The 27245-nt window shown below is 40.1% G+C and overlaps 1 protein-coding gene across 1 annotated transcript in view; it reads left to right on the top strand.

Annotated features, from left to right (window-relative positions):
• AFF3 (ALF transcription elongation factor 3) overlaps nt 1-27245 on the top strand; it is a 263998-nt gene that overhangs the window by 121082 nt on the left and 115671 nt on the right. Inside the window, exons 5-6 of the mRNA XM_063393447.1 lie at nt 16877-16963; nt 22287-22323. Of these exons, the coding sequence (XP_063249517.1) occupies nt 16877-16963; nt 22287-22323 (124 nt within the window). The remainder of the gene's footprint in view (nt 1-16876; nt 16964-22286; nt 22324-27245) is intronic.

Here is a 27245-nt window from a genome sequence, read left to right as displayed (position 1 = left end):
GAATGAATGCTGAGCTAATCAGCATCTTCAACCATGGGACCACTTTTCTGACATCTACTTTCCTGTATTTTCAAACATGCATGTCTTGGCCCTTGCTGGTCTTCCCCCAGCTTAGTTACTGTCCCTTGGTTAGGATACTGAGGTGAATGATGCCTTTGATAAGCCCACTTGTTAAATGTGCTGTGGTACTTCTGGGAAAAAAAAAGAAAAGAGCAAATATGCCTTAGTAATACTTGGACTTTAAAAATGCTGTAACACAATCCTACTGTGCTAAAGTCTATTTAGTAGTCAAAATTAAGTAATTGTTTCCATGTATTGCTTCCTTTCTCCATATCCTTCTTGAATTTCATCTCGTATTTGGACTACCAGTGTTTTGAGGCAGGATCTGCTCTTGCAGTGTCTCTGTGGAGCACTTTGCTGAGTCGATCCAGACCAGGACTCCAGAAAACAACTATGTGTTTACACCTCCCCTTCACAATTATCATGCAGATTCACAATCCAAAGGCAGATTATTTCCAGGGGCCTTGTGTTCCTAACTGGAAGGGATCCTTCCTCTTAGCATTTGAACATGGTTTGCAACAGCCTGGAAGGACCCTTACCTAGAGAATGAGGTCCAGAATGTGGTGGTTTTCCCCCACACTGCTTCATCCTTTGAAGGACAAAGTTCAACCTCACCTGAAATTGTCTCCTAAATTCAAAAGATTCTGAGAGGTCCCAAATCTTGGACTCTTTTGCCAATAATTATGTATCCATAGCTTTACTTGTCATGGGCATTACTCCCAAAGGCACCTCCACCTTAACTAGGCCATTCCAACTTCAGGCTCTTGTTATGTCTTATGAAGGTGCAGAAGTGAATCTGTTAAACTTGTATACCTGGGGGGGGAAAATTATAATCCCTTCACTACCCTATAGCATTCATTCTTCTGACAGCTTTCAATAAAGTCCTGACACATAAGTTCAACACTGGAAATGTATTTAGCTTATGTCATGACCTGCAGATAGTTTTGGAGACTTCTGCAGATTTCACATCCATCTCCAAGCTCCAGCAGTTCAGCCATATACTTGTTTTCTCCCCAAAATCTCAGTGCACTCTTAAAAAAGTAAGGTGGTGATATGTCATTTAATGTGTATAGGATTGACACTTTTAAGTGATCCTCCAAAATTGCTTACATGTCCAGTGTGAAAGGGTCAGAAACCAATTTATTCCTATGCAGACTTGTCCAGATAGATTTTGTACTATATTGCTATTTCCCATGAATATCCTCCAGGGGATACTCGTTTGGCTTTGGGACCCCTTTTGACTCTGTTTGCTGAGGTAACTCTTCAACTCCACACTTCCAGCTGGAAAATCAGAGTGCCGATCAACCCTGTTGCTCTTTGGGTAAGATTTCTCCTCCAGCATCTCTATTTAAAATGCAGTTGTTCATTACCAAGAATTCTTGGTCTCTGTGGACCGGCACTTGGAAGAGAGGAACAACTTCCTCGTCACAAACTCTGGTATTCTGCGGAAGATTTTCCACATAAACTCAATGACCCACATCCCCTCATTGCTGTCACTGCTGACTTGGAGCCCAGTGCTCTGACACATCTCACTGATAAGGGACCAAGTGGCAAATGCCCTCCCTATCAGAACCTTGCTCTAGAAAAGGTTTGGATGGTGGTGGTGCACCTGGGGCCACCTCACTCTTATCACTGTAGAGGAAGCAGGTGATTCCTGCACTGGAAACTTGCCCCTAGAGCAAAATCTGTGTGGAATCCCCTCTTCAAAAACCACAGTTAATGTCAGGTGAGTTACCTTTTTTCCCTCCTCAGTCTCTAATTAGACATCCCAATTATGCGGTTTAATCTAATTAAAGTAATGATGCAATTATACAATAATTGATACATAATCGGCATGCAAAAACCTGTGTAAGTATTATTTAACCAAGAGAGCAAATTTTAGATGAACCTTTTCAGTCTCTTAAAAGTATATCATTTCAGCAACCAGCTTGAGGAAGGGATTTTGCCTGCTCAAGAATTTATAAATCCTTACTGCCACTAGTAAAATTAGCTTTTCTTACTATTTATGGGCATTTAGCTTCCACTGACTTCAATGGGAATTGTCTCTGAGACACAGACAGAAGTGAAGCTTAGAGACTCCAAAAGGCTCACCATGGTTATCTCATCTGAAGATGGCAAAGTGCTATGAAGTCATTTCAGGAATGCCTAGTACTGGATTGCCTGCTGCTAGAGATGATAAAAAAATAAAATAAATCTTATTGTAGATTGCAAGAGAAGACAGCTCTATGCTACCTGTATTGGTACTTTCCCAATAAACCTTACCACTTAGGATAATTTTTTTTAATTAACTGCAAATTGCTTTCTCATTATCCAAAATAAATGTGCAAAATGTGCATATTACATACGCACCACACTTGCAGATGTATAAACTATGCCTTAGCTGTGTATCTACCTAAGGTCCGACGCAGCAAAACGACAGTGTGAGCAGGGATGCCGGAGTCCTGGCTCTAATGGTATGAGCAAGAACCTGGTTTCCTTGACTCATTTTTCTGAAACAGATAAACTGAGAAGCGTGTATTTCATTGTATGAGGATGTTAGCTGTATCTGCAATAGCCAAAGATCCATGTTCTGAAATGACAGCAAGGACCTGGGGGGCTTGTCTGATAAAAAATGGGATTTCTTCTCATCCTTGGATAATGTTTCCTTTAGCCTACTCCCAATCCCTTTTCTGTTGTGCAGTGAACTGTGCACTCTGTATGGCTTTTTCCCACCTGTGTTGTGGCTGAATGTCAGCAATATTTTACCCTTGTTTTGGGAAGGACTGTGGAATCAAAGGTGTCTACATTTATGTAATACTCTGTAAGTAATCCAGTGTGCCTGGATGTGTGAAGAAATGAGAATGGCCTGTCCCTTTCTTTGGCTCTGTTGCATGACTCATATTTTAAACAAGGTGTGCTATATTGAGAGATGTTATAAAGTGAGTTTATTCAAAATACCCAGTATCTGTGTCAGTAGAACTATTTACAAGAAGGGAAATTTCAGAGGAAAATGTGAATCCTCCCTGACAAGCAGTCACTTCAGCTTTTGTTGTAGTTTTTTGCATGATTTGCTGCTAAGGTTCTAGTTTTATTACCCATGTGTGTGGAAGATAATTTTGATTTGATCCATATTCCCTTTAATGCCAAAATTGCTGAGAAAAACCTTTTAAATTTGGTTTCAATTCAAATATGATGGGTTTACTGTCATTTTTTAATTGTCAGTGTTCATATTGCTAGTATAAGTGTTTAATCCTTTTCATGATAGACACTGAAAATATGTTTTTAAAAAGTCTCTAAATGAACAATTGTTCAATCCTGGTGGTATAAACTCAGTTCTACATATGGAGTCACTGTGACCCTGCATATATCACCCACAGTTTCCAAGCTTAAGAAGAAGTCACAGGTGCTTAGGTGACCCTCTGGTCACTGGTAAGGGTCACAGAGGGATAAGTTTTGTCTTCCAACATTCTTTTTTCCTCCCACTTGGTAGTTTCAAACTGAATGTAAGAGGACAGACTTGGCTAGGCAGTGTATAAAGAAAGTTTCCGATGCATACTGAGTCCTAGTTCTTTGACCTAAAGAATACAGTTATTTCAAAGGCAGGGAGAAAAAAAGCCTTTCCCATGCCTTTCTTGAGTGAAATTCTCTTGTTGATGGGCTACAGAACATTGGTAGTTCCATCAGAGAAGACTACCCAGGGAAGTGGCTGAGTCACCATCCGTGGAAGTAGATGTAGATGTGGCCCTTGGGGACCTGGTTTATTGGTGCACTTGGCAGTGCTGGATGAATAGCTGGACTTGATGATATCAGAGTGTTGTTTACTCAGAGGTCTTTCCAACCTAAACAAACAATTCTGTGATTTAGTAAAGACATCTGGAGATGGGAAGAAAGCAAAGTAAATGCAGCTAAAAAGTATGAAAAAAATTCAGCAGGCATACTACTACACAAAAAAAAAGCCCAGAACTCCAGCATGCTTATATTCCATGGAAAAGGTCAACATAAAAGCCTTACGTCTGGTTATTTCACAGCTCTGCTTACCTCTATTGCTAATAGAAGTCTTGTCAGTGTAGATCATAGGCAACATCATCATGCTAATTTTTCACCAGTCCTTATTTTTTAGCAGCAAACTCTCCCATATTTGCCATAGGACCTTGAGTCTGAATTTGCCAACAGTTTGGTGATTCTGATAGGCCGGGAACTGCTGTCTTTGGTCAAGATACAATAACTAAAGGAAAATCTTTGAAAGAAGTATAACTGCCTGAATTACTACTCTTTTATATGTTTTTAAATGAGAATGTAAAGGCCAAGGGCATTTTTTCCAATTTAATACTATTAAATCCATCATTAAATCTCTCACTGAACACTGGGTGAATTTAATGGTGCCCTCAAGTGCCAATGCTGATGCTTGACTGTGTTAATATTGTTGTATATACAGATACAATAAATAACACTTAGCTAAGGTAGTGTTAGCAACCTTATTGGGTATATCAGTACAAATAGCTGCACTAATGAGATTAAGCATCAGAAACTAAAGGCAATGTGAATCGAGGCACTGAGGCTAAAATATGGACGGGGATTCAACACATTGAACCTATCAATAAAACTGAACAGACTCTACTAAAAACTTTACTGCTAGTTGGCATTAAAGGATTAATTTGAAAGTACAGTTTTTATCTTTTCTCATCTCACTTTATCACATCCTCTGTCTTAAAACTCCTGGCTTTCTGGTGCACAAGTGTTATGAGTGCTTCTATTTGCTGAACAGTTTGCAAAACCCCTGGCAGGTCACGCTGCTTTGCCTTGCTGTGACACAAGCTCCCTTTGGTTGATGTAATCCAGCACTGGGAATAAGCTGGTTTTGTACCATTGGTATTTTTTATGTCCAGCATTCTGAACACAGAGTTGCACAAGTTGAGTCACCTCTAGATCACTGTTTCTTCTCTCCACATACCTCCTTTGGATGTAGTTGCCTTGCCCGTGCAGATTGTTTTAAGTCACCTTAATTGCCGAATTTGGATCCCCAAATGCTCATTATTACAGTACTCTTTCACCAATGCAGAAATCTCCAACTGATTCCATTGCATTGCATTTTGAGGGTATTTCCAATTTATGGTTTTATTGCTAGTAGGGAAAAAAGCTTTATGTTGTGGTCATTCTTCTTATGGGCTTCTATGTATGCTAAAGCTTTGAAGGATATATCCACTGCTTTGTTTTACTAAGAAACTTTTTCAAAGTGAAAAAGAACTGACCAAAAGGACTAATTTTAATCAACAAGGATGAAAACCTTGTTTGGGCAGAGAAGTTCCTAAAGGCTTAAGTGGATATTAATTGCTTCATAGACATTATCTGAACCTTCTCATTTCAATGAATTGCAGTTTGATGCCTTTTATAAAGAGGAATCAAAAGAAATTAATGTTTGCTGCCATGAAACAACCTTTTGTTGTTTTAATATGTTAAATTTCCAATGCTAAAGCAGTTATTTCTGATTCGCTGCACTCTAAAAAATAGGTAACATAAATAAATAATGGTAATGATATGTCCTGTTTCCTTTTCCTTTATGTATTACTTTAATTTTTCCACATGATTTCTATGAGGTTAAAAAAAAGAAAACATATACATCCTCATTTTCTAAATGTCAGCAAAGGAATGTTAATTATATTGTAAAGTGGATAAGTAAATCATGTGGTTAAGAGCTCAAAAATAAACAAGCATTTGTAACATCTTATTTCCTTGCATACCTCTTTCATAATGTAGCCTATAATTTCATAATCACCTACTGTTTGCTGGCAAACATGTTGAAGAATTTTTAGAGAGTTGTAAAAACTTTTGCTGGCATCATTTTTCATATCATTCTAGCTGTAAAACTAAGCTGTCTTTGTGGTGAGAGTCTGGTACAGCATCAGCAGAGAATACCCAGAAATAGTGAGACAGCATGACAATGCTGTTCCACATAGATTTTCTGTGCCCCATACAGGGCCTTCAGCAGTTCAGGTTAGCAGTTAAAAGCTGTTTCAAAGATCTGTTTATTTTGCTTTTTAATAATTTAATGTGATTTTAAACTATTTTAGTTAAAATGGTTTAAAAATCATTGCTTTTTTTTTAACAGATGCAAATCTCTTATGCAGACAATGTCTACAATAATGCATAACACACTGATGTTAATCTACTTTTTACTGAAATAAATGATGCAATTGATGAAGCCAGAATATGCTTTCAAGTAGATTTAAGTCTTTGATGTATATTTTCATACCTTGTACTATTTTCATCATTTGGAATCACAGATTGGCAGTGTTACCCTCAGTGCCATTTATGTCAAGACAAGGGTTTTCTTAAGGGATTTTCTGACTCAAGAGTCTTTCAACCTTAGTTCCAATTTTATGAGTTGTAACTCATAATAATATTACGGTACTTGCAGAGATTATGGGGGTGCTGGGATGCCTAATTTGGGTTTGCAGACTATCTTGCAAATGAAAGCCAGTGCATATAATAAGCAGGAAATACTATTTCAGCACTTAAAACAGACAGAGCTTGAAACAATAATAGCTTTGAGAAACACACTTAATATAAGCACTAGACAAATGTAAATTGCACAACTACAGAATGGTCTCCTTCACTTCTCCATGGCTGTGTTTGCAGCTAGAGAGAAGCACACACACAAAATGAGCTTTAACAAGAAATGCCCAGTTGCCCAGGGACATCTGAGGCAAACAAAGGGGCTCTGCCTGCCTCTGACAGCATCGCAAAGGCCACCCCATGTGTAGTGGGGAGTAATGTAAGTGCTATTTAGTGCTCATGGCATTGCTCCTGAGGATGGTCAGCAGAACCCAGGTCAGTACCTAACATTCACGTGTGCATACAGATGGTTCACGTGTTTTCTTGGCTTATAAAGTATGTATTGACAACCATAAATGCTGAGGATTTTGATGGACTGAAAAATAAACAAAAAAATCACACTTTAATACATTTTAGGTGTGAGTTTCAATGGTGTCTCTTATCATCCAGAATGACTAGTGCTCTGACCTGTGTGACAAGCCAGATAACCTCAGCCACTCTCCCCTGTCTTGAACCTATTATCTTGTATTTGGCTGAAGCATATAATTCAGAAAAATATCCTTCATCTTATGACTTGAAGAGATGAAGATAGGCATTTCCATAGCATTGCAACCCCATGGTGAACCACCAGCTCATGAGAAGTTGTTCTTTTTTTTGGACCTTCACCTTGCCTTTTTGTTCTTCTATCCATTGGCTCACAGTACAAGAAGTATGTGTATTGTAGCCCTGGTGATGTTAGTGATTTTCATCTTTTTTACTATAGTGAACTGGCAACAGTTTCCACTGATTTTTTAAGTTGTTTCTTGAGAATCCTGTTCAAGGTGTTGAGTAGAGATTCTGTCTTTCCTTGGGACACTTGACAGTTAGATACAAATAAGTTTTCTAGAAGTCACGTTACAGGGGGTTTTCCCCCATGAAGATGCTTACACAAATCAAGCACAGTGGCTCTTAGGGTCACAGAGATGATATCATCTGTGATCTTTTCTCTGTTTGTTTTTTGTTGCTTTATTTTTTTTCACTTCCTCAGAATTCCCAGCATTTCTTAAGAAATGTGTTCAAGGAAATGTGTTCAAGGAAACACACTATTACAGCATTGTACCCAGCTCTGTTGTGCTACCATATTCAAATGAGCCCTGATGGACTGAGCTCTTTGGGCAAGAATATGAGATGTGGGATGTTTGTTTTTAGTTTCTTGCCCTCTGATAATCCCTAACTCCTTTCTGGGTCCAGTGTCCCAGTCTCAGGTATTAATTTCTGGATATGAACCTGTCTATGTTCAGCTCTGTACCCCTCTGTAGCCTTAACTGAACTAGAATCTGTTAGCTTCAGACATCACATTGTGCCATTATGCTACTTCTAGAATACAAACCAGCAAGATTTAACATCTTTCTGTCAATTCAGATCTAGGAGGCACATGATGTAACCTTGAGAACAGATGGCTGAATTCACATACACTGAAGCACACAGTGCTACACTGATTTCTTAATCTCATTCTGAATAAATGACTTGTATATGAACAGATTTCCCAAGTTGTCAGAGCATCATAAACAAAATTGTTTGCTAATTGCAGTCAGCCACATCCATGCAAGGTTGTCCAGGAAGGATTTACAGGCTGCTTTGCCTTGCAGAACCTCTTTGTTTTATGGCAGGGAAAAGGGAAGGAGAGTCTCTGCCTTGATGCTCAGCTCTTCAGTCCAAGGCTCCAGCCTGGTGTAATTTTCACCTGTAAGCTGAACAGATTTAATTTAATTGCATTAAGAAACCACAAGTGCAAAACCTCTTGGAACTGTACTTTATAGAGCTACATTTGACAGCCTTTTAGCTTCTAATACTTTAATTCCACTTTTTTTAAATGGGTATTTCTTACCCTCTCTATCATCTTTTCACACTAGCCAGGTTTGTTACAGTGGCATGGAACAGAAGCTTCCTTGCTTCTTGTGGTTGGCAGCCTTCACAGGTGTGTTAGCCAGAAGGCATTCTGATGGCATTTTAAACTTTAACCCCGAGTACAAGGTATTTACTTCATGTAGTGTCTGCCCATAACTTGTGCACAGAGCACACAGGCATCACTGTGTTACCCCTAAGTTCCTGAAGGTTCACATGCTCAATCAGTTGGCTGAACAAGCTGAGCTAAAAATACCAATTCATACCCACTCGTGAATCTCCACTGTGGATGCACAAAAGAGCTCTTTGAGTGAGCTCCCAGGTTTCCAGGAACCAAGTAAATCTTTAGGTACCCCCAGTCCTCTTAAAATGGCCTCAGAGGTATGAAATTGGAACTAAGAACAAATTAGACCAAACCAATGACCTGTTATTTCATCTTCTGACCAGGAAGTGATCCAGGATCAGTGATGTACCTATCACAAAGCTTCCAGCCTCCCACAACGTAAGAAAATGGAAAAAAATTGTCTATTTTTAAAAAATCTAGATTTTTTTCCCCCACAAAATTTACTTCAATGACCTCCCTGCATTTAGCAGTGTATTTTTGTTTGAATTAAAGGAGTGTTTATATTAGAATATTGCATGCATTTGTGGAAAAGATATTTCAGTATTGATAAATATTTACCTTGCTGGTATTTCTGTCTTCTCCAAACCACAGATGTTTTCCTTACTAAATGTGTCTGGTTTTCAGCTTTGAGCATTTTTTTCCTCTCCTTTTTTTGTCTGTATTAACACAATCATCCATCAAAACAATAGTAAGACCCTGACCGGTGTCCTGGTATTTTTTTTAATAGCCTTTGTTTTAATTTCTTGAAATGTTTCCAGAGCAATCCTGAGGCCACTACCATTGCCTAAGAATTAACATGCTTGTTACGGTCTCTGAAAATGTCAGCTACATGAGCTTTTTCATTACTATCTGAAGTCATGCAGAGATCTGGACCTTGAAGTATCCTAGGTCTTTTCCTCTTCTCTTTTTCCTCCCCCCACTCCCAAGAGGCAGCTATTCATCTTCATTAGACACTTCTGTTAGCTTGCTGCCAACTGAGACTAGAAAACTAGCTGCATCAGTCTTGCATGGCAATTCAGGAATTAGAATCCATAGTCCTTGGGTGCAGGAGGTTAATGCACTAATAAAGATTGTACCTTGATTAACCACATCATCTCAGCTTGCCCAAGCAAGGTTGGTTTTCAGACAGTTTGTTGTATCATATGGCTCAATGCACTCATCTAGAAACATAGTTTCTTAGCTAGGAAAATATATTCATCTTTGTGACTAAAGGAGAAATTTTGCCTTTTTTTTTCCATTTCAGTAAAGAATACTTTAAAAAATGAAGGAAATTGTCAAAATTCTGCTCTGTGATTTACCTGTAAAAGAACACCTTCCTTTCCTAATGAGGGGAGGAGGAGGGCTTGTCCTAAACTCTGATATGAGAGAGCATGACATGGATTATAAGCTAATTAACTTATTTTTGGAATGAAACCACATTTCTTTCAGGTATCCATAATTTCTTCTAGACTTATAGGCTCATTTATTCCCCCCCAAAATGAATAAAAATTTTCAAGCCTGTATGTTAAAGAATTATAATCATACAAATGAAGGACCTAAATAAGTCAGTTTGATTAGTAAGCATCTGTAGCCTTCTTTTACATTTATCTGTCCTAGATTGCTGAACCTTGACTAAGTGTTGCAGGTTATTTTCAGGATGGTTCCACTAAAGCAGAGATAACATATTCCAAACAGAAACCTACTGCACTGGCATTTCTGATTTGCTGTAGGGTGAATTGATCCACAGATCACATTGCAAATGCACATGATTTGGAATGGTTTCATCCTGTAGATACCAAATATCTGGAGATGTAGTGCTGAACACATTCTCTAGTGCTGCATTCTGCAAAATCTCTTACCTTCTCCCTCTTCACAGGCCTAATTTCTCTTTTTTCCTTTCTTTCTTCCCAGCTCACGGCCATGCCCATGCGCACACACACACACACACACACACACACTCACAAGTCCTGTTTCTATCAGGCAGTTTCTGCTGATGACCATCTGTGCATGTCTGAAGAACCAAGCACAGCAAAAATGACACAGTCACAAACTACATGATTACCTTTATTTCTTTGTTTAAAAAAAATATATTCTTTGACAAGCACTTGCCCCTGGATTGTCATGTATCTTTGGACATTATACCAATGAGGCCTAATGAAAGGAATTCATATTACAGAAAGCAAGGGAGCATTTGGAGAGTCTTGGGACTGATGCCAAAAGGGGAAATGTGGTAGAATGTGTTTGCAGCAGATTGCTGTGAAAAAAATGATTCCTTGAAATCATTTTAGCAGGAGTAGGAGAGACAGAAGAACTGCTGACTGAGGTTCAGTGCTGAACTGGCACCCAGCTCAGTGCCCTTACTGCAGTTGCAGCACCACGATAGGTAGCTCACCATAGTTCCCTTATTTCATCCTTCAGTTAGTGGGTGGAACCATGTGTGCCACTTAGCTCAAGTTTAGAAAGCATTTCGCATCACACATGAAAAATATTAACTGTAAATTAAAACCCATCCAAATGAGTGGAGAGAAAGTAAGTGAAAAAGAAAACAAAAGCTGGAAAATTGCAAGGTATTTTGTCAGGTGGTGATGGTTCTGAATAGCATGTTATCAAAAGGATAATGAGATGCTCAAATGGAAAGCAGAAAATTATCAATTGTTCAAAGGAAGCTATGGGGATGATGAGGAAGTAGAAAAAGAGTATGGATTAAAAGTATGGATAAGTGACATCACAAAAACACAAGACAAAACAGCTTTATCTTCTCATTTTATAGGTGCATATTTGAGGTTTGGTTAGAAAAGTTGCATCAATAACAGATACTACAAGAATCAGTTTTGGGAAAAAAAATAGGCTTTTTACATGGTAGGAATCTTACCACAGTGAAATACTGTCAGCTTCCACACAGTCTCCAAAAGTCTTTGTGTCTGACTCTTTGCTTTGGATATTTGACACTAAAATCATAGCCATATTGTCAGCTAGTGGCAAGGTATCTTCATTGAATTGAAAGGGATATTTGCCAACTGACAGGAGTCAAAAAGAGAGACTCATGTTTAAAAAAAAAAAAGAAAAAAAAAGATAATATTGTGAAGACAGAAGAATAACTAGATTAGAGGTTCTCAAACTATGTCTTGTGATCACTTGCTAAAGGTTCTTGGAAAGCTCTGCATTAGCTTTGTATGGCCTTCACTTCCAGCTGAATAAATATATTTAATGCTTTCCTAAAATCTGCATTTCAGTATAGGTAACTACAAAGACAGATCCTCTCCAGTCCCCCTGAGATAACCAGCAAGAGTATTTGCAAAGGAAAATTGTGTCTCACAAATCTCCTGTAATTCCTGTGACATGTCAGTAGAGCAGTGGATGAAGTTGAGTCAGCTAAAATAACATTCAAAAAGGTGTTTGACAGGGCCCTTTATGAGGTGCCACAAATATTTCTTAAATCATCATGTGTAGAGAGACAAAATATTATGAATCAAAAATCAGCTAGGTGAGCACAAGCAGAGAGGAGGATTAAACAGTCAGTTTTCTTAATGACCCAGTGATAAGTTCTGGTTTTAGCACTGAGTGAACAGCAAGATTATACATGCAGTAAAACTTTAGATTATACCATCTCCTTACTTGTTATTAATTATGGTTTTTCTGAATCAGTTCAACCATTCCCGGTATCATGTGTCACACAGCAAGACTGATGACACTAGATAAATAGCATTGCCCTAAATCTAGAGTGAATACTATTATTTACCTCTGCATGGTACTTTTCCTGAAAAATTATCTACAAGCTAGGGTTAAAAGCTCCAAACAAAACACTGCCAAGCAGCCATTAATCCCCAAGAAATGTCTGGTTACTTAATTGTTGCTGCAGAAACTGAATTTGGAGCAAGGATATGCAATACTATAGAAATCTTTATTTGTAGGTTTTCCCTTCAGAGAGAAGAAAAGCCAAGTTGGCATGTTGAGTAAGATTAACTAGGCTTGGACCTTTATAGCTTGTAAAGCTGGGCATTTATGTATGACTGCTGAAAGCTGATTTACTGCAAGTAAAGATGAGTAGAGTTGCAGGGTTGTAGAGTTACAGTATTCATGTGAATGAGATGCGCCATCACCACCAGCATCGCAAAGATATCAGTGCAAGACAACATTGCTGCAACTCTCACAAAGAGAAATGTGTGTAACAAAACAAAGAGAGGGTCTCTGAGTTGCTCCTTGGACTTGTGCATCTGGCTGCAGGAGGAGGAAGGCAGTCATTGTCATCTCGAACAAGCTGTCCTCCAGTTGGGCAGGACATATCATTATCCACATCTATTTTTAAGCAGCCTGGTCAGGGCTTCCTTCTTTGATCTAGAAGTCTTTGTTTTCCCCACTTCTGGATCCCAAATGTCTTCTCAGTACTTTCTTTAGTTGACATTGTTCAGGGCTTTAGGATTAAGTTAATCAAGTTTGAAGAAGACTATAAATTGCTTTTAAATTGGACCATTATCTTGTAGCAGCTGGAAGATTTTCTGCCGCTAGGTGTTTCTAACTTATTTTTTGTTTGATTTACACTAAAAAAGACCCTCCTTTTTTCCTCTTTCTGATTTCAAAAACCTTTCGTGTCAGTCAGTATTCTAACACCAATTTGAAGGTGCTAAGGCTCTTAAATACATTGAAATTTTCCTCAGTCCTTTTCAAACACTTTTCAGTCCAGTGGGTGCCTTATGCCAGTACTGCCAATCCCAAACTCCAAAGACAGGTGAGAGGAGATTCGAGGAGAGGAGATTCGAGGAGAGGAGAGGAGAGGAGATTCGAGGAGATTCGAGGAGAGGAGATTCGAGGAGATTCGAGGAGATTCGAGGAGATTCGAGGAGATTCGAGGAGATTCGAGGAGATTCGAGGAGATTCGAGGAGAGGAGAGGAGAGGAGAGGAGAGGAGAGGAGAGGAGAGGAGAGGAGAGGAGAGGAGAGGAGAGGAGAGGAGAGGAGAGGAGAGGAGAGGAGAGGAGAGGAGAGGAGAGGAGAGGAGAGGAGAGGAGAGGAGAGGAGAGGAGAGGAGAGGAGAGGAGAGGAGGAGAGGAGAGGAGAGGAGAGGAGAGGAGAGGAGAGGAGAGGAGAGGAGAGGAGAGGAGAGGAGAGGAGAGGAGAGGAGAGGAGAGGAGAGGAGAGGAGAGGAGAGGAGAGGAGAGGAGAGGAGAGGAGAGGAGATGTGCATAAAAGTTAATTTTACAATAAAAGTTGAGTCCTTTCTCTTTAGTTAGTTAAACAGTTGCCATTGAGGCTTGCATTTTCAGACATTTCACACCATGTACCACAAAAACCACCTCAATATAATCGTATGTCCCTACTAGTGTTTTGAATCCGTCTCAAATATCTTCAGAGAGAGTCTAAAATCCTGAGACTTGGCACACTTGAACATATTCTGGATTTGTTTCTGCTTGATCTTGCAAAGTGTTGACATTTTCTGGACACCTAAATCCTTTCTCCTGATTTTTGAGGCTCTGTTCTTGGCAGTCAGAAGGAGACGCCGTACATAGTTTAATGGTTCTGTTTTCAAAAAAATATTATAATACATTTAACTCTTACCACTCCTCAGTGCTGACAGCCTGTAGTTTGAGACACTTTTCATGGTGGCTTTCTGATTATTTTTCCTAATTTTATTTAATTTTATAGTTGTCTAAGTTTCAAAGGGTAGAGATAAATAAACAACATGGTCACAAATCAATGTATTATTCTAATAAATTCACATCCAGATATTCATGATAGTGGCAATTATTAACCCAGGCAGATATCAGTGGTCTTACTAAATCTTTGTGTCAGAAAGGGTTACATCAAATTTAAATTATGTAGAACGCTTTATTATATACCACAATTGAAAGTAAAAATAGGAGAAGAGAAGCTAGTTGGAAAAAAAAAGAAAAATACCATTAAGGTTATTTTTCATGGAAGTGTGGATGAGAAATAATGTTGGAGAAAAGAAGAAATGAAAGATTTTGACATGTCAAAAAGGTCGCCCTTATTTTTAATCAACCCTCTGGTCCTTTCCGTGGATGAAGGCATCATTGTCAGGCTGGGGCAGGCAAGGTGGGAGGAAAGAGCTCTGCTGCTGTAACAGATTGGTTTGTCCTGGCACAGAGCAGGCTCCTCAGGAGACGCTTCCCTGAAGGTGGCAGTGGGGTCACCAACTGTATAACCTGGAAGAGCTGCTTCTTGAGCAAATGGCAGTCACAAGCACCAAATGGAATATTTCACAAGCAGGATAACTTCGGGTCAAAGCCACCAGATGTTCCCAGTCTGTCTGCCCCCATCCTTCAATTGACAGAGATAACGTAAAGCGCTGCCCTTCGGAAGGAGGGGACACAGTCATTCCCATGAGTCCTTCTGGGCTCAGCACCTCAGCTCGTAGGGAAAAACGCTTTGGTTGGGAACAGGGATTTAGCAGTGGAAACACCTCTAGTCTATGTATGCAACACCACATTTCCCACAAAATAAGTGGTCCTCTGAGGGAAAAGTGAGAAAAGCAGGTGTGAAAGTGGTACTTTTTTAGATAACAGACTTAGGGTTAAATATCCGCATTGCAAGTCTCCTTTCTGTCAATTTAGAGTCATACACCTTTACTGCTGGAATATTTCTTAATACATAATTCCTTAATCTTTTGCAAACAGTAGCACATGTGCCAGATACTTGTAGCAAACAGCAATCTGATTGCCTATGTTTTTTGCTGCCTGAGTTTTAAGAAGTTACTGTATATTAAAAATTGCTATATACTGTTATTGCTGGCACTTATCAGATAAAGAATTCATAAGATGAATGATCTGCCTCAAAGTAAAAAGCAAAGCAATTCTGATACTGAAACTGCAAACCAGATGATGCTCTGATTAGAGGAATGCACATAGATTACAGAAGTATAATAATTCATGTAACTTTTTAGCCTCAAATAAAATAAAAGAATGCAATTTTTATTAGGAAATAAACTGTTTATCAAGAATGCTTTAAAGGTGACATTTATTGCTAATAAACTATGTTGAAAGGGCTGGTCCTTTCATTGGCAGAACAGCCAGAGACTTTCCACTATGTAAAAAAATGCAGCAGCTCAGTCCATGCTGGGTCAGGAAGCAGTTCTGTCAGCACTAATGAAGGATGGGCAAGAGACTCACACACACGTTTTTTCGAACAAGAGCTTTTCTTTTCTCTTTAAAAAGCATGGAAATATAACTCCAGTATTATTTTATGAGACTGTGGATATCTGCATGGCTCCTTGGAATATCACTGAGAAACAACTCCGCAGTCAGTTAAAGGTAGCAAAACCCAGCAAAGCCTCTCCCAGGCAGACTCTTGATAGGGTCAGCAGTCCCCTTGCTTAGGCAGGACATTATTTGCTCATCAGTTTTTTAACATACAGGCCAGCTTTTCAGGGTTGTCATGCTTGGCACTACTTCTCATATTAATTCTCTTGAGTTACTGTGTACTGAATACTGTGGTTGTTGGTGCTGAACATGTCAAAAAAATATGTCCATCCCTTAAGATTCTACACTAGAGAGGAACAAGCTTCTTGTCTGAAGTTTCATTTATCTCTCCACAAAAGCAGCCTTGCTTTGGAGACCAACTCGTTCAGACTTGAATCATAAAAGTACTGAGCGTGTGCCTACCTGCTACCTGAAGCTGTGTAAAGGATGACTACATAAAAGTCACGTCAAGCTACCTCTGTCTCTTAGGTATGAAAAAATGTCCCTCAAGAAAAATCAGGGAGGAGAAAAAGGTGGAGTTCAGCACACCTCATTTGGGTCTTGCCACGTATACGTGTCCTGCAAGGCACAAACACGTTGGCATTAGGAACTTACTCAGCTCCTTTACAATGATAAAGGCAATTTTAAGAATTAACTGTTAGCAAGTGGTAAGCATTTACCATTCTGACCTTGTCTGTGAAATCTGTTTTGTGATTAGTCCACAGTGTGTACCCCATTACTTGGTCATGAATTGAAATTCTATTCCCATCTACAAAAAAAAATGCTCTTCTGTTAGCCTCACCAGCCCAAATACTTTGTGTGATTAAAATGTATTTGCAGATTGTCAGAAAAATCAAACATTTTGCACTTAAGATGCATTATCTATTCAGGAAAATGAGATGGCGCTTAGGAACTGCTCTCAAGAGTATGTAAAAATCATTGTAGCTCATGTTTTGTCTAGATAATATGAAAACTGGGCATTTCCTAGAAGCTGCAGTATCTTAAATATTCCACTACCCAGGTACTCTTGCTACTGGTACGCTGTCATTTTTTCCTTTTCTGCTGGCTTTCTAAATGCAGTTTGCTGAACAATATTGTTTTTCAGGAGATGACCCATTCGTGGCCTCCACCACTGTCAGCTATTCACACACCAGGAAAGGCAGAACAAAGCAAGTTTCCCTTCCCAAACAAGGTAAGACATTCAGCATCATGTAGGAACATTCCTCCTGCACCTCACAATGTGTCCTACACAAGCCCTGACTGAGTGTGTGAGGTCTCTGGGCCGACGCTGGTGCCATGGTGCATCTTCTGCATGTGTGTGTGTCAGTATTCCCTGTCTTTTCCCTTCTTACAGCCTCAGCAGAGCTACATGATCTGCATCTCTTGGCAGCAGAATTGATGGTGTTGTGGGGGTCACAGGTTCCTCATGGCAAGGCAAAACCACAGCTGTCTCTGGTGGGATGTCTGGGTGGGGTGGCTTCTGCTGAGGTCCTGACTGATACCTTAGGGCACAGTGAGCACTGCAACGTCAGAGTTCCTCCTTGCATCCATTGCTCCTGCATCATTTGGCTTCACCAGCTGAGATTGTTGTTGAAGCCTTTGAGGCCTGAGGAGGCCTTCACTAGTACGCTGGCCGCTATTGGGGCTTGAGGACTGGCCATACATCTTCTGCCACCAGCCTGGCTTCCAAGGGCCAGCTTTGCTGGGGAGGCAGTCAGCCCAGGGCTGTAATGCCCAGAGGAGCCACCGAAGCATTTGCCACAGAAACATTTGATCCCCCAAGAGACCAAAGCCACTAATGCTGCTGATGCTCCCTTAAAACCAGCCCCATTATTGGATATGTATCCAAGGGAGAATGCAGTGCAGCATGGTAAAGCTCATCAGCACAAGCTTGGGAAAACCACATTATTTATATATGATAAGTCAGGAGGCAATGAAATCAGCTATCTTGTGCAAGAGCCAATAAATTCCACATTGTATCACCATATACTGTTTAGGTGTCACAAGCATATTTCATGCAGCGTTCAAGCTTGAAAGATGGTATTGATGCTGTTTATAGTCTTTCTCCTGTTAGAGCAGGCTCGTTTGGCAACTTCTAAGTCCATTCTGCAAAATTTAGTTCAGGGAATAATTGTAACTACAAAGCCAAGAAAACTTCATTTGCCTACAGTAAAACAGCTTTTCTGTGGATGAGAGTGTCATGAATTTGAAGTATCAGAGTATCAGGATATCTCTGGCATGTTATGAAAGAAAAAGAAGGAAATAACTCACTATCTGCTTGCTGAAGGCAGACAAATGACTGAAGATGGTAGGTAAACTAGAGGCTTGTTAAGTTAGAGTAAGTCCTGTAGAGGGGAGGTGGATCAGCAGCTCACAAGCAGGTGAAGTGCCTGATAGGGATGACAAAGTTAAGTGCTTGCAGAGCTGCAGTTTGTGCCACAATTACCACCACACAATGTGTTTGCGTGGCACACGTGCTGATGTGCATGGGCAAGGCATGCACCTGTCAGGGATCTGTGAATCCACTTCCTCACAGCTAAATGTATTGTGATAAATATAGGAATAGCAGAACCACAGAGCAGAGCAAAGATACCTGAAAAATGGTTGATATTGACTTTCTCATCTTCTCTCTGCCTGTTCATCCATCTCGCTGGGAAATTTTCTAGTATTTTGAATTGCAGAGCCATTTCAGAGATCTACCATTCATTTTTAAAGATCTTTTTTGAGGTGGTTTCCTTTTCTTTCACCAAAGTAGAATTTCCAAATTTTTTAAGCTTAAGATGGACAAGATTTCATCCAGTAATATATGAGCATACTTTTTTTACACATAATAACATCACAACTGTATTGTGGCCTGGGTGTTTTGCATGGCCAGAAATTAGAGTGCTTTGTGATGAGAAAGAAATACCTTAAAAAACTCACCAGAGTCCTGGAACAATCCTGTATTACTTGCCATAGATTATGCTAGTTTTAGACACCACTTCTATCTTAAAATATTTTAAAAGCTATTCTGTGGTTTAATCTTGTAATCTGTACGGTTACAGACTTTAGAAAGCATATGCTTTTCAGGCTCCAAAATGCAAAAAATGGTTTTCTAAGTTTTCAAGCATGTTTTACAAACCTTCATAGGCTTGCTATTGCTTTGCACAAAGCATGGAGTAAAATCTTTATTGGACCTCGTAGGGAATGTCTCCAGAGCTCTTGGAAAGCTTCCCCACTACATAACTGTCCCTGCTTTTTGAAACCTGAGGGCTACCAAACTTTTGTGGATAGCACATTATTCAGATAAATGGGTCTGTCAGTTAAGTAGTGACCAAGGCCAAGAAAGAGACTGAAGGGCTAAAATCAGGGCAACAGCTTCATCTGTTAGTTCCAAGTCATACATGGTAACATGAATTCCTTTTCAATCTTAATGGCAGTGTTGAGACATCAGTTCAATTCATTTGCAAAGATTCTCGCAGCAAGAGAAGCAAGCAAGCTGCACTCACTTTTAACAGAAGACAATTCCCAAATGTAAAAATACTCATCATTTTGGGAATGGGAAAAAGAGAAGCTTGTAGGACTGCAGTCCTGCTGCAAGGATGCAAATCATAACTACCTTCCTGTCTGTAAAAACTGAGTGTCAGCATCATTAGTTCTCATTCATGCCACACTGCTTTTAACCTGCAATTCAAGTAATTAGCGATCTGACAGCTTGAAACTTGAAATTTATTAATTAGGCTATTAAAGTTGCAAAGGCCACAGCAACTATAGCTAGAGTGGTTTAGAAATCAGTCTAGTAATAAAAGCTAAATATCTGAGATTTATATATCACAAATATAACAGAATTGCACATTCGAAACTGCACATGTGGATGTATCAATCAATGTAACTAAATGCTCATTTGATAGAGGGGATGGATGTGCACATGCTGTACTTCTATATGAAATCAGGCCTCATTAACATGGGAGGTCTGCATTGATTCACAAGAATGGGAGGAGAGTCTGGGTCAGTTTTGACACATGTGGCAGTACCCAGTAGGTTTCCAAGTACTAAGCTGCTGGAGGAGCACCACTAGAGACTTGTCCTTTATGTAATGGAGGGCATAAAGTTACATTTCATCCTTAACTTTGAATTTTCTTTCTCTCTGGAATTAATTTGTACTCTTGAATTTACTAGGAAGGGACAATGACAGTCTCTTTATTTCTTGTTTTTCAAAGCTTAAGGATAATTGATTGAATGTGTGATGTGACAGGCTATGTGTGCTCCTATCTCTGCCACACTTTGTTGTGTACAAATGATCAGACACTCCTTGATTTTAATTTTATTAAAAGCATCTTAATAAATAAACTTTAAATGAATAATTAAATTTGTAAATAAGAGCTCACTTGATGCTTGTGTGGATGAGCTTTCATGTTCAAACATTAATTCTCTTGTGCAGGAAAAATGCTGTTAATTCTGCTGCTTACTTTGGTCTCTTTTTTTTTTTTTTTTTTTTTTACTGTGATTTCTTGTCTTGATTGTTTGATCAGCTGTTTGATTTCTGGTTATGTATACGTGATATTATGGCATCAGCCATCATTTTGTTATTTGAGAATTAATTTAGCCACTCCAGGAGAGCTGGTTTCTTGTCACAAAGCTATTGGGTGATTATTCTCAGCAGATGCTAAGTTATCATAGTGATGTTCTTTACAAGTGCAATTCATTTGCTTTTTACTTTCTTGTTGATTTTAAAAAGCTGGAGGAAATACCCTGGACAATAATCTTCAGAAATGAAGGCTTAACCTTTTTTTAAAAGTTACATTCTTTTTTCCTCCATTAATGGAAACATTCTATATTTCTCTATGAGATATTTTTACTAGCCTTTGGCAGAGGCAAGATACCGTGCTCTGCAGTTAAAGTGGACGGTGCATTCTTCCTGAGGTTAATGAAAAGGTAAAAGAGTGAGCAAGATCCTTGTTTAGAAGTTTCAAACAATTTTATAAATACAGGGATATTTCCCTCAAAAAGATTGTATTTCCCTGAACTTCTCCAGGTACATAAATTCTCTGTTTCAGAAATGGAATATGCTCTAAATTGGGAGTGTGGTTGGCTACAAGAATAACATTTAAATTCAGGTGTACATACTGCTAAATCACCACTGCAAACTGATCTTGACTTTTTAAGATTATGTTCAGTCACTAGAAAAAACCAGGCCTTAACCTCTCTTCATCAGAAATATTCACAAAAAGCTGATGCAGTTTGTCAAAAGTACACAATTTCACGTTACTGAGAAATTATTCTTGGCATGTGAAACATGGTACAGATCTTTTCATATTGCAGTAGAAGGTAGAAACTCCTGGGGCTTGCCCAAAAATTTGACGTCTCACGTTACAGGTATGTAGGATGGAAGTGAGTTGCAGATGTGTATTATGGTATTAAAATTACAGATCAAAGCCATGCAGTCTGGACAGAGCAAAATGTGCAGATGGAGAGATTCTGATCAGCTGAGCCCTCAAGGTGCCAGGGCCTGCTATCCAGCCAACCTCTGTTTAGAGGGCCCAAGAAGCTCTTGGGTCCCCATGCCCCGGAGGAATTCCCCAGATTGACTCAGCAGCACAATCTCAGCCCAACCAAGTCAGAGCATCCTCGACTCTCTGGGGACCTGCAGTTCCTCTCTCCATGAGCTGAGTGTTTGGCTCATCTCTCTGCCTCTGTGGACCAGGGATCTGCTCCAGCTCCCAGTTCCTCACCAAAAATGACCTCATGTGTTCCTGTGGGTGCCTGGCCTCTCTGAGCAGTCCTAACTGCAGCACGGATATGAGGTGGTATTCCTCTGTGTGTCTGGGTTATTCAGAAGCAGAGTTACTTACAGGATGCTTTTCATGCTGCTGTCCATGGCAAAATATTATTTTTGTCCTTGACTTAATTATCTTTTTGTGATGGTTTATATTTACTGTATTTAGAGGTGCTTTTTTAATATTTTTATGAATGCAAACAAATTCTTTGAGTAAAACACAGTGAGCTAACATTTGTACTTGAGGGAAAAGTGGTCTGATTTATTGAATCACATTCACAGATATTGCTGTTGTCATACAAGGTTGACCTTGTAATCTCAGGGACCCAGAACTAGTCTGTATTTTCATTCTCTGGTGCTGTCAATGTCAAGATGTGAAAAGAAAAGACCAGCTGTGCTACTACCTCAGGAATCCAATGGTCCATGAAACAATATTGGCCTTCCTCTGTCTTCTCATCTGGACTTGTAGAAGATAATAGACGAGTTTGGGCTAATCAATACATGAATAATGAGCAGGAGAGTCACAATAGCTATACAAGGAATTGCACAGTTAAAGGGTTGTCGTGAAATAAATTTACAAGCTTAAGAATTAATGGGTTTTCCAAGAAATATTTGACTTATTCTTGTAAATGAAAATTACTTTGAAACCAAATGAACAATCATCAGTGCTGTTTGTACTGTTAAGGTAATGTCCAAGTAAGTATTGCAGCAAAAAAAAATGCTGAAAAAATAATACACCTTCCCTTTTGTCTTACTGTAGGAGTCACAACAGGGATCTACAGGACACAGCAATACAAGTAAGTCCCAACTCATTTTCTGCCTTCATTGGGTGGGGGGGTAGACAATGACTTTGAAAAAGAAATGACTGATGAAGTAAGGGATCAGTGGCAGACTGGGACAGCACAGAGCCTCAGCAGGCAGTGCTCAGCTATGGACAAATATGGAGAACTGAACTGAAGAGTGACCATCAAAATGTCAGCTCTTTTGGTTGCCTGGGAAGGACAAAAATTTTCATTTCATTATGGCTGTTCCATTATGTAAATGAGAAAGACTGAAAGAGCAAAAGAGTGGGTTTTTTGGAAATCCAGAAAAGAGCTGACCTACTTGCACAGTCAGATCCAGACTGCCAGAAAATTATGCAAGAAAACTTGTTATAATTTACCTTTCATATGCAATGGTCTATTTGGTGGTCATTGCACAGCAATAAGCTACATAAGTCTTGCCAAACTGACACTAGATAACGTTTCAAAGACCCTGTAGCCGTGGGTCTTTTTGGCTAGCAGTGTGGGTAGGGGAGTGATGGGTGCTTGTGTGGCTCCCGCCCACGGCTTTCCAGGGACTCCAATTTACAAATCATGGTGCAAATCGTAACACTTTAATTACATTTAGCTCTGGTAAAAAACTTAGCATCTGTATTGAACAGGAAGATTGAATTGTTCTGTGAAACAAAGTATTAATCCTCTCCCTTGACACCTCTGATGGTTGTTGATGTTGTCTTGCATATTAAAAATACATGATTCTATCCTGCTTTCCACATAAAATCATTGCAACCAAAAGAGTTATTTTGCTAGCTTCCTGACCTGTCAGCCAACACAGAGCCCTGTTTGCAAATTGCAGGGCTGTGACTGAAGATGAAAAATGCCCTGAGCTTGTAGCTAGGGCTTTGAAAGGGTCTGGTCAGGCACTGTGTGAGGGAAAAGACACCCAGAGAGACAAGACCAGGAGATGTCAGCTTCTAAAATGGTGTGGCTCTTCACTGGGGAAAGGTCAGCATGAGGAAGACAATGTTGTGCAGAAACATGCAGCGGTGCCACTTAATTGCTGGCATTGGTTTGATATTGCTGCAAGTACCAGCACTAAGGAAATAATAAAAGGCAAAGGGTATGAGGTTCTGTCAGAAAATAGTGAATACAGTAATGAGAGAAAGAAGCATGAAAGAACCATAATAGAGAGGGCTATACAAACACAGGCAGCGGTACAAGCATGACAAACACACTAGCTGAGCTGAGGGCTTTGCACTGACATCAGAGCTACAGTATTTGGCCAGTTTTAGTCCTAGCTGAGTATTTCCTTCTTCTAACTTGAATAAAATGGATTGTTCTGCCGATTTAATGAAACCTGCATTCTTGTGTATTACAAAATTGATCCTATGACCTTACAACTTTTCCCTGCTTCTTACTCCTGTGGTCTCCGACCCCACTTCACTTCCTATTCCTCCATCCCTCCCACACCCCAATACCTTCAGTTTCTCCATTCATCCTGCTCAGCAAAATCTGCAGCTGGGCAGAAGCTACACTTGGTTCTGCCTAGCTGATGGCAGCCAAACCAAAGAACAGCTGGACCCATGCAGAAATATTTTCTTAATCGGTGGCAAAAGTTATGGTCACTGTCAGACACCCAGACCCTTTTTCTAGCATCACAGAGAGAGTGTGACTATCTCTGAGAGCTGTATCCTTGAGAATTCCTATTGAGGTGCTGGAATAAGATATTATATAAAACACAGTTAGAATGAGACATGGACTTCACCAGTCCTGTATGTCAAACTCAAAGGAAATTTGGGAAAAAAATGTTCAGATACGTGGTGGGTTGACCCTGACTGGACACCATGTGCCCACCAAAGCTGCTCTATTAGTCTCCTGGATACAGGAGAGAAAATACAACAAAAGAATGATAGGGGAAGATAAAAACAGGGAGACATCACTCACCAGTTACAGTCAGGGACAAAACAGACTCAACTTGAGAAAATAAATTTAACTTATTACCAACCAAATCAGAGTAGGACAATGAGAAATAAAACCAGATCTTAAAAGCACCTTCTCCTCACCCATCTCTTCATCCTGGGCTCAACTTCACTCCCAAATTCTCTACCTCCGCCCCACCAGCAGTGCAGGGGACCAAGGAATGGGGGCTGTAGTCAGGTATCACACCTTGTCTCTGACACTCCTTCCTCCTCAGGGAGGGGGTTCCTCACATTCTTCCCTGCTCTGGTGGGTGGCCTCTCCCACAGGAGACAGTCCTTCATGAACTTCTCATGAGCCCTTCCCATGGGCTTTGGTTCTTCATAAACTGCTCGAGGTTGGGTCCCCTCCACAGGCTGCATCCTTCAGGAATAGGCTGCTCCAGCTTGGGTCCCCCACAGGGTCACAGGTCCTGCCAGCAAACCTGCTCCAGTGTGGGCTCCTCTCTCCACGGGTTCCCCAGGTCCTGCCAGGAAATACTAGCAAATTACTCAGTGAGAAAGAACTCTAATGGTCAATGTATTGTGTTAGCCAAGTGCATTTCTTCAGAGTCCCAGTTTGCTGTTTTTTCCCATTGCATCCTGACTTCTTTGGAGTGGCTCTTGAGCCTGTCATTTGTAATGGTTTTATTGCAGCTGCCAACATTGTCTTTCTCATGGATAGCATTTGCATTTCTGTCATCCTTCCCCCACAAGGAAATCAAAGCATTTAAAAACTCCTAATAGCTGAAATTATACTATTCCATCACAATGAGTATAATTTATCCCTGTTACCCAGAAAGGGAAACTTAATCTGGTCGAATGATTCACCAAAATTCCAGTTAAGAGGAGAGAATTCCTTTTCAGGCCACCCACTATTCAACAGGGGAAATCCTGCAAAAGTTCATTTGAAATTTATTTTGAAATTTGAGAAATCTGGACACATCTTCTGCTTGTGTCTAAAAAGGCTGGGAAAAGAAGTTGCATGAGATGAGGCAGAAACTAGCAAAGACCTCCCAATTCTGTGGCTAAGGATCTGTGGACTGACTGCTTCCACTGTGTGTCTTCTGCACACACCCACTGACACACACACCTGTTTCAGGAGACATACACAGTGCTTAGCATCTGAAACAAAGTGTGCCAACAGCAATCCCATAGCAAAGTGGGTAGCATGTTCTTTGTTAATTCCAAAAGGTTAAGAAAAACAAAGGGTGGCACAAATTTTACATAAGAAGAAGTCAAAACTAGAGAAGATTTAGCAGTTCAGCAAATGCCAGCCTCACACAATGGTACCTGCATGCATTTGACAGGTTACATAAAAAAATCAAAAGCAAATCTTAATTTGGCCAAGAGTGAGCTTAAAAAAGCCAAGTTATTGTAACAGGTAGTGATCTTTTACATAGCCTTATCCAAAAATATCTGTACCAAATCTATGACATTCAGCTATGCTTAGGCTATACACATGTGTAAAATTTCTGATTCGGTCAAGTGAGAATGAAGTTGGTAAGAACTGAAAGCACTAATGGCCAGATTTTCTACTCTGATAGGCTGGACTGATGCATTTCTGCCTTCTGTACAAGCTTCATCCTTCCTCTCCACACAGAAGTATGTTAAGTGACAATTAGCATAAAAGCAGCTACAAATGCTTATGGTAGGGTAATCCATTAATATCCAGTTTGGCTAAATCACAGCCATTCTGTTTCCTCACAGTACGTATGCTGTTTCCCTTGCTGCTGCATTAACACACATTCCTGAAAGTAGAACTGATGTGAACTCTGCTGGCAAAGCACTCAGGAATCCATATTCCCTCTCACACTCAAACAAACCAGTGTTCACAGTAATAATTCATCACTTAGAAAAGACCCGAGTTACAAATAGAAAATCTTTGAATGTGTGCCAACTGTTACTGTTGGTTTCTTGTTCCAAATTACCATAATGCAGATGAACTCCAGGGCTCCAGGCTCCGGAAAGCTGACAAACGGGTACTGTAGCAACAGCTTCCCAGCCAGCCAGTTCACCATCTGGATATGCTTCCTGAGGTTTTGCTGAAAGTGAAGGGTGACCCAGAGATTATGGAGGGGATCTGTTCCATCCTGTGTGGATGCCCTGCTCATGCCTAAATTTTAGGTGGCTTTAGCTGTTCTCTTACAGTGAATGCTGAGCATCCCTAGAGGTCGATGAAGGCACTGGTGGTTTTGAAGTCATCCAGAGCTATCCCCATCCTGTTTAGTAAAGTCTAGGCACCTCAACTGGGTAGTCACAAACCCTACGAGAAGGGAGGATGAGATCTAAAAGTGCTGTGTCAAGGTGTTTGCGATACCCAGAACTTCCACTACCAGACAGCTTCCTCCAGAAGGTCACTGTCTAGAGTGTCCTTCGGCTTCCTTCTGTACAGCAGTGGAAGAACACTGGTAGCAGAATCCTGCCTCTTCTGAAGGCAACAGCCAGTTTTCCAGAGGTGCTCTTACAGTTGCTGCTCTATGGAAACCAAAGGTGAGGTCTTTGTCAGCAGCAAACAGGTGATGTGTAATCCTCATGTGCACAGACTAGGTCAGACTGATCCAAAACCCACTCAACTCAATGAGAAGCATATCAGGCAACACCAAAACAGCCTGACCAAAATAAGAATTTCTGACATTTTTTTCAGAAGGAATAGGTGGATTTTGGTTTAACACAGCTCATTAAAAGGTAATGGAGAAAAAGACATCCGTCAGTACACCAGTCACATTCAACCTCTGCGCCTCCTTGTCTGCTAGGCAGCATAAACTCATGTGTAGGCACTATTAGCATCCAGCAACACACACGAGGAGCAGCACCTGCACACTCACTAGACCCAGAATTCAAGTTCAAGGTGATTGGAGTAGCATACCCTCTAAATCTATGGTAGAGCTACACAGAAGTCTTATCCTGGAGTGCAGCTCTCTCAGGTTACTCAGAGAACAGTAATTACAGCAAAAAACATCAGCCTTGCTGGTTTTTGGCAGGGGGGTAGGAAGGAGGGGG

This window comes from Prinia subflava, chromosome 3 (genome assembly GCF_021018805.1).
Source record: "Prinia subflava isolate CZ2003 ecotype Zambia chromosome 3, Cam_Psub_1.2, whole genome shotgun sequence".
Lineage (NCBI taxonomy): Eukaryota > Metazoa > Chordata > Aves > Passeriformes > Cisticolidae > Prinia > Prinia subflava.
The sequence above is the reverse complement of the archived record's forward strand: the minus strand, read 5'-3'. Positions and strand labels throughout refer to the sequence as shown.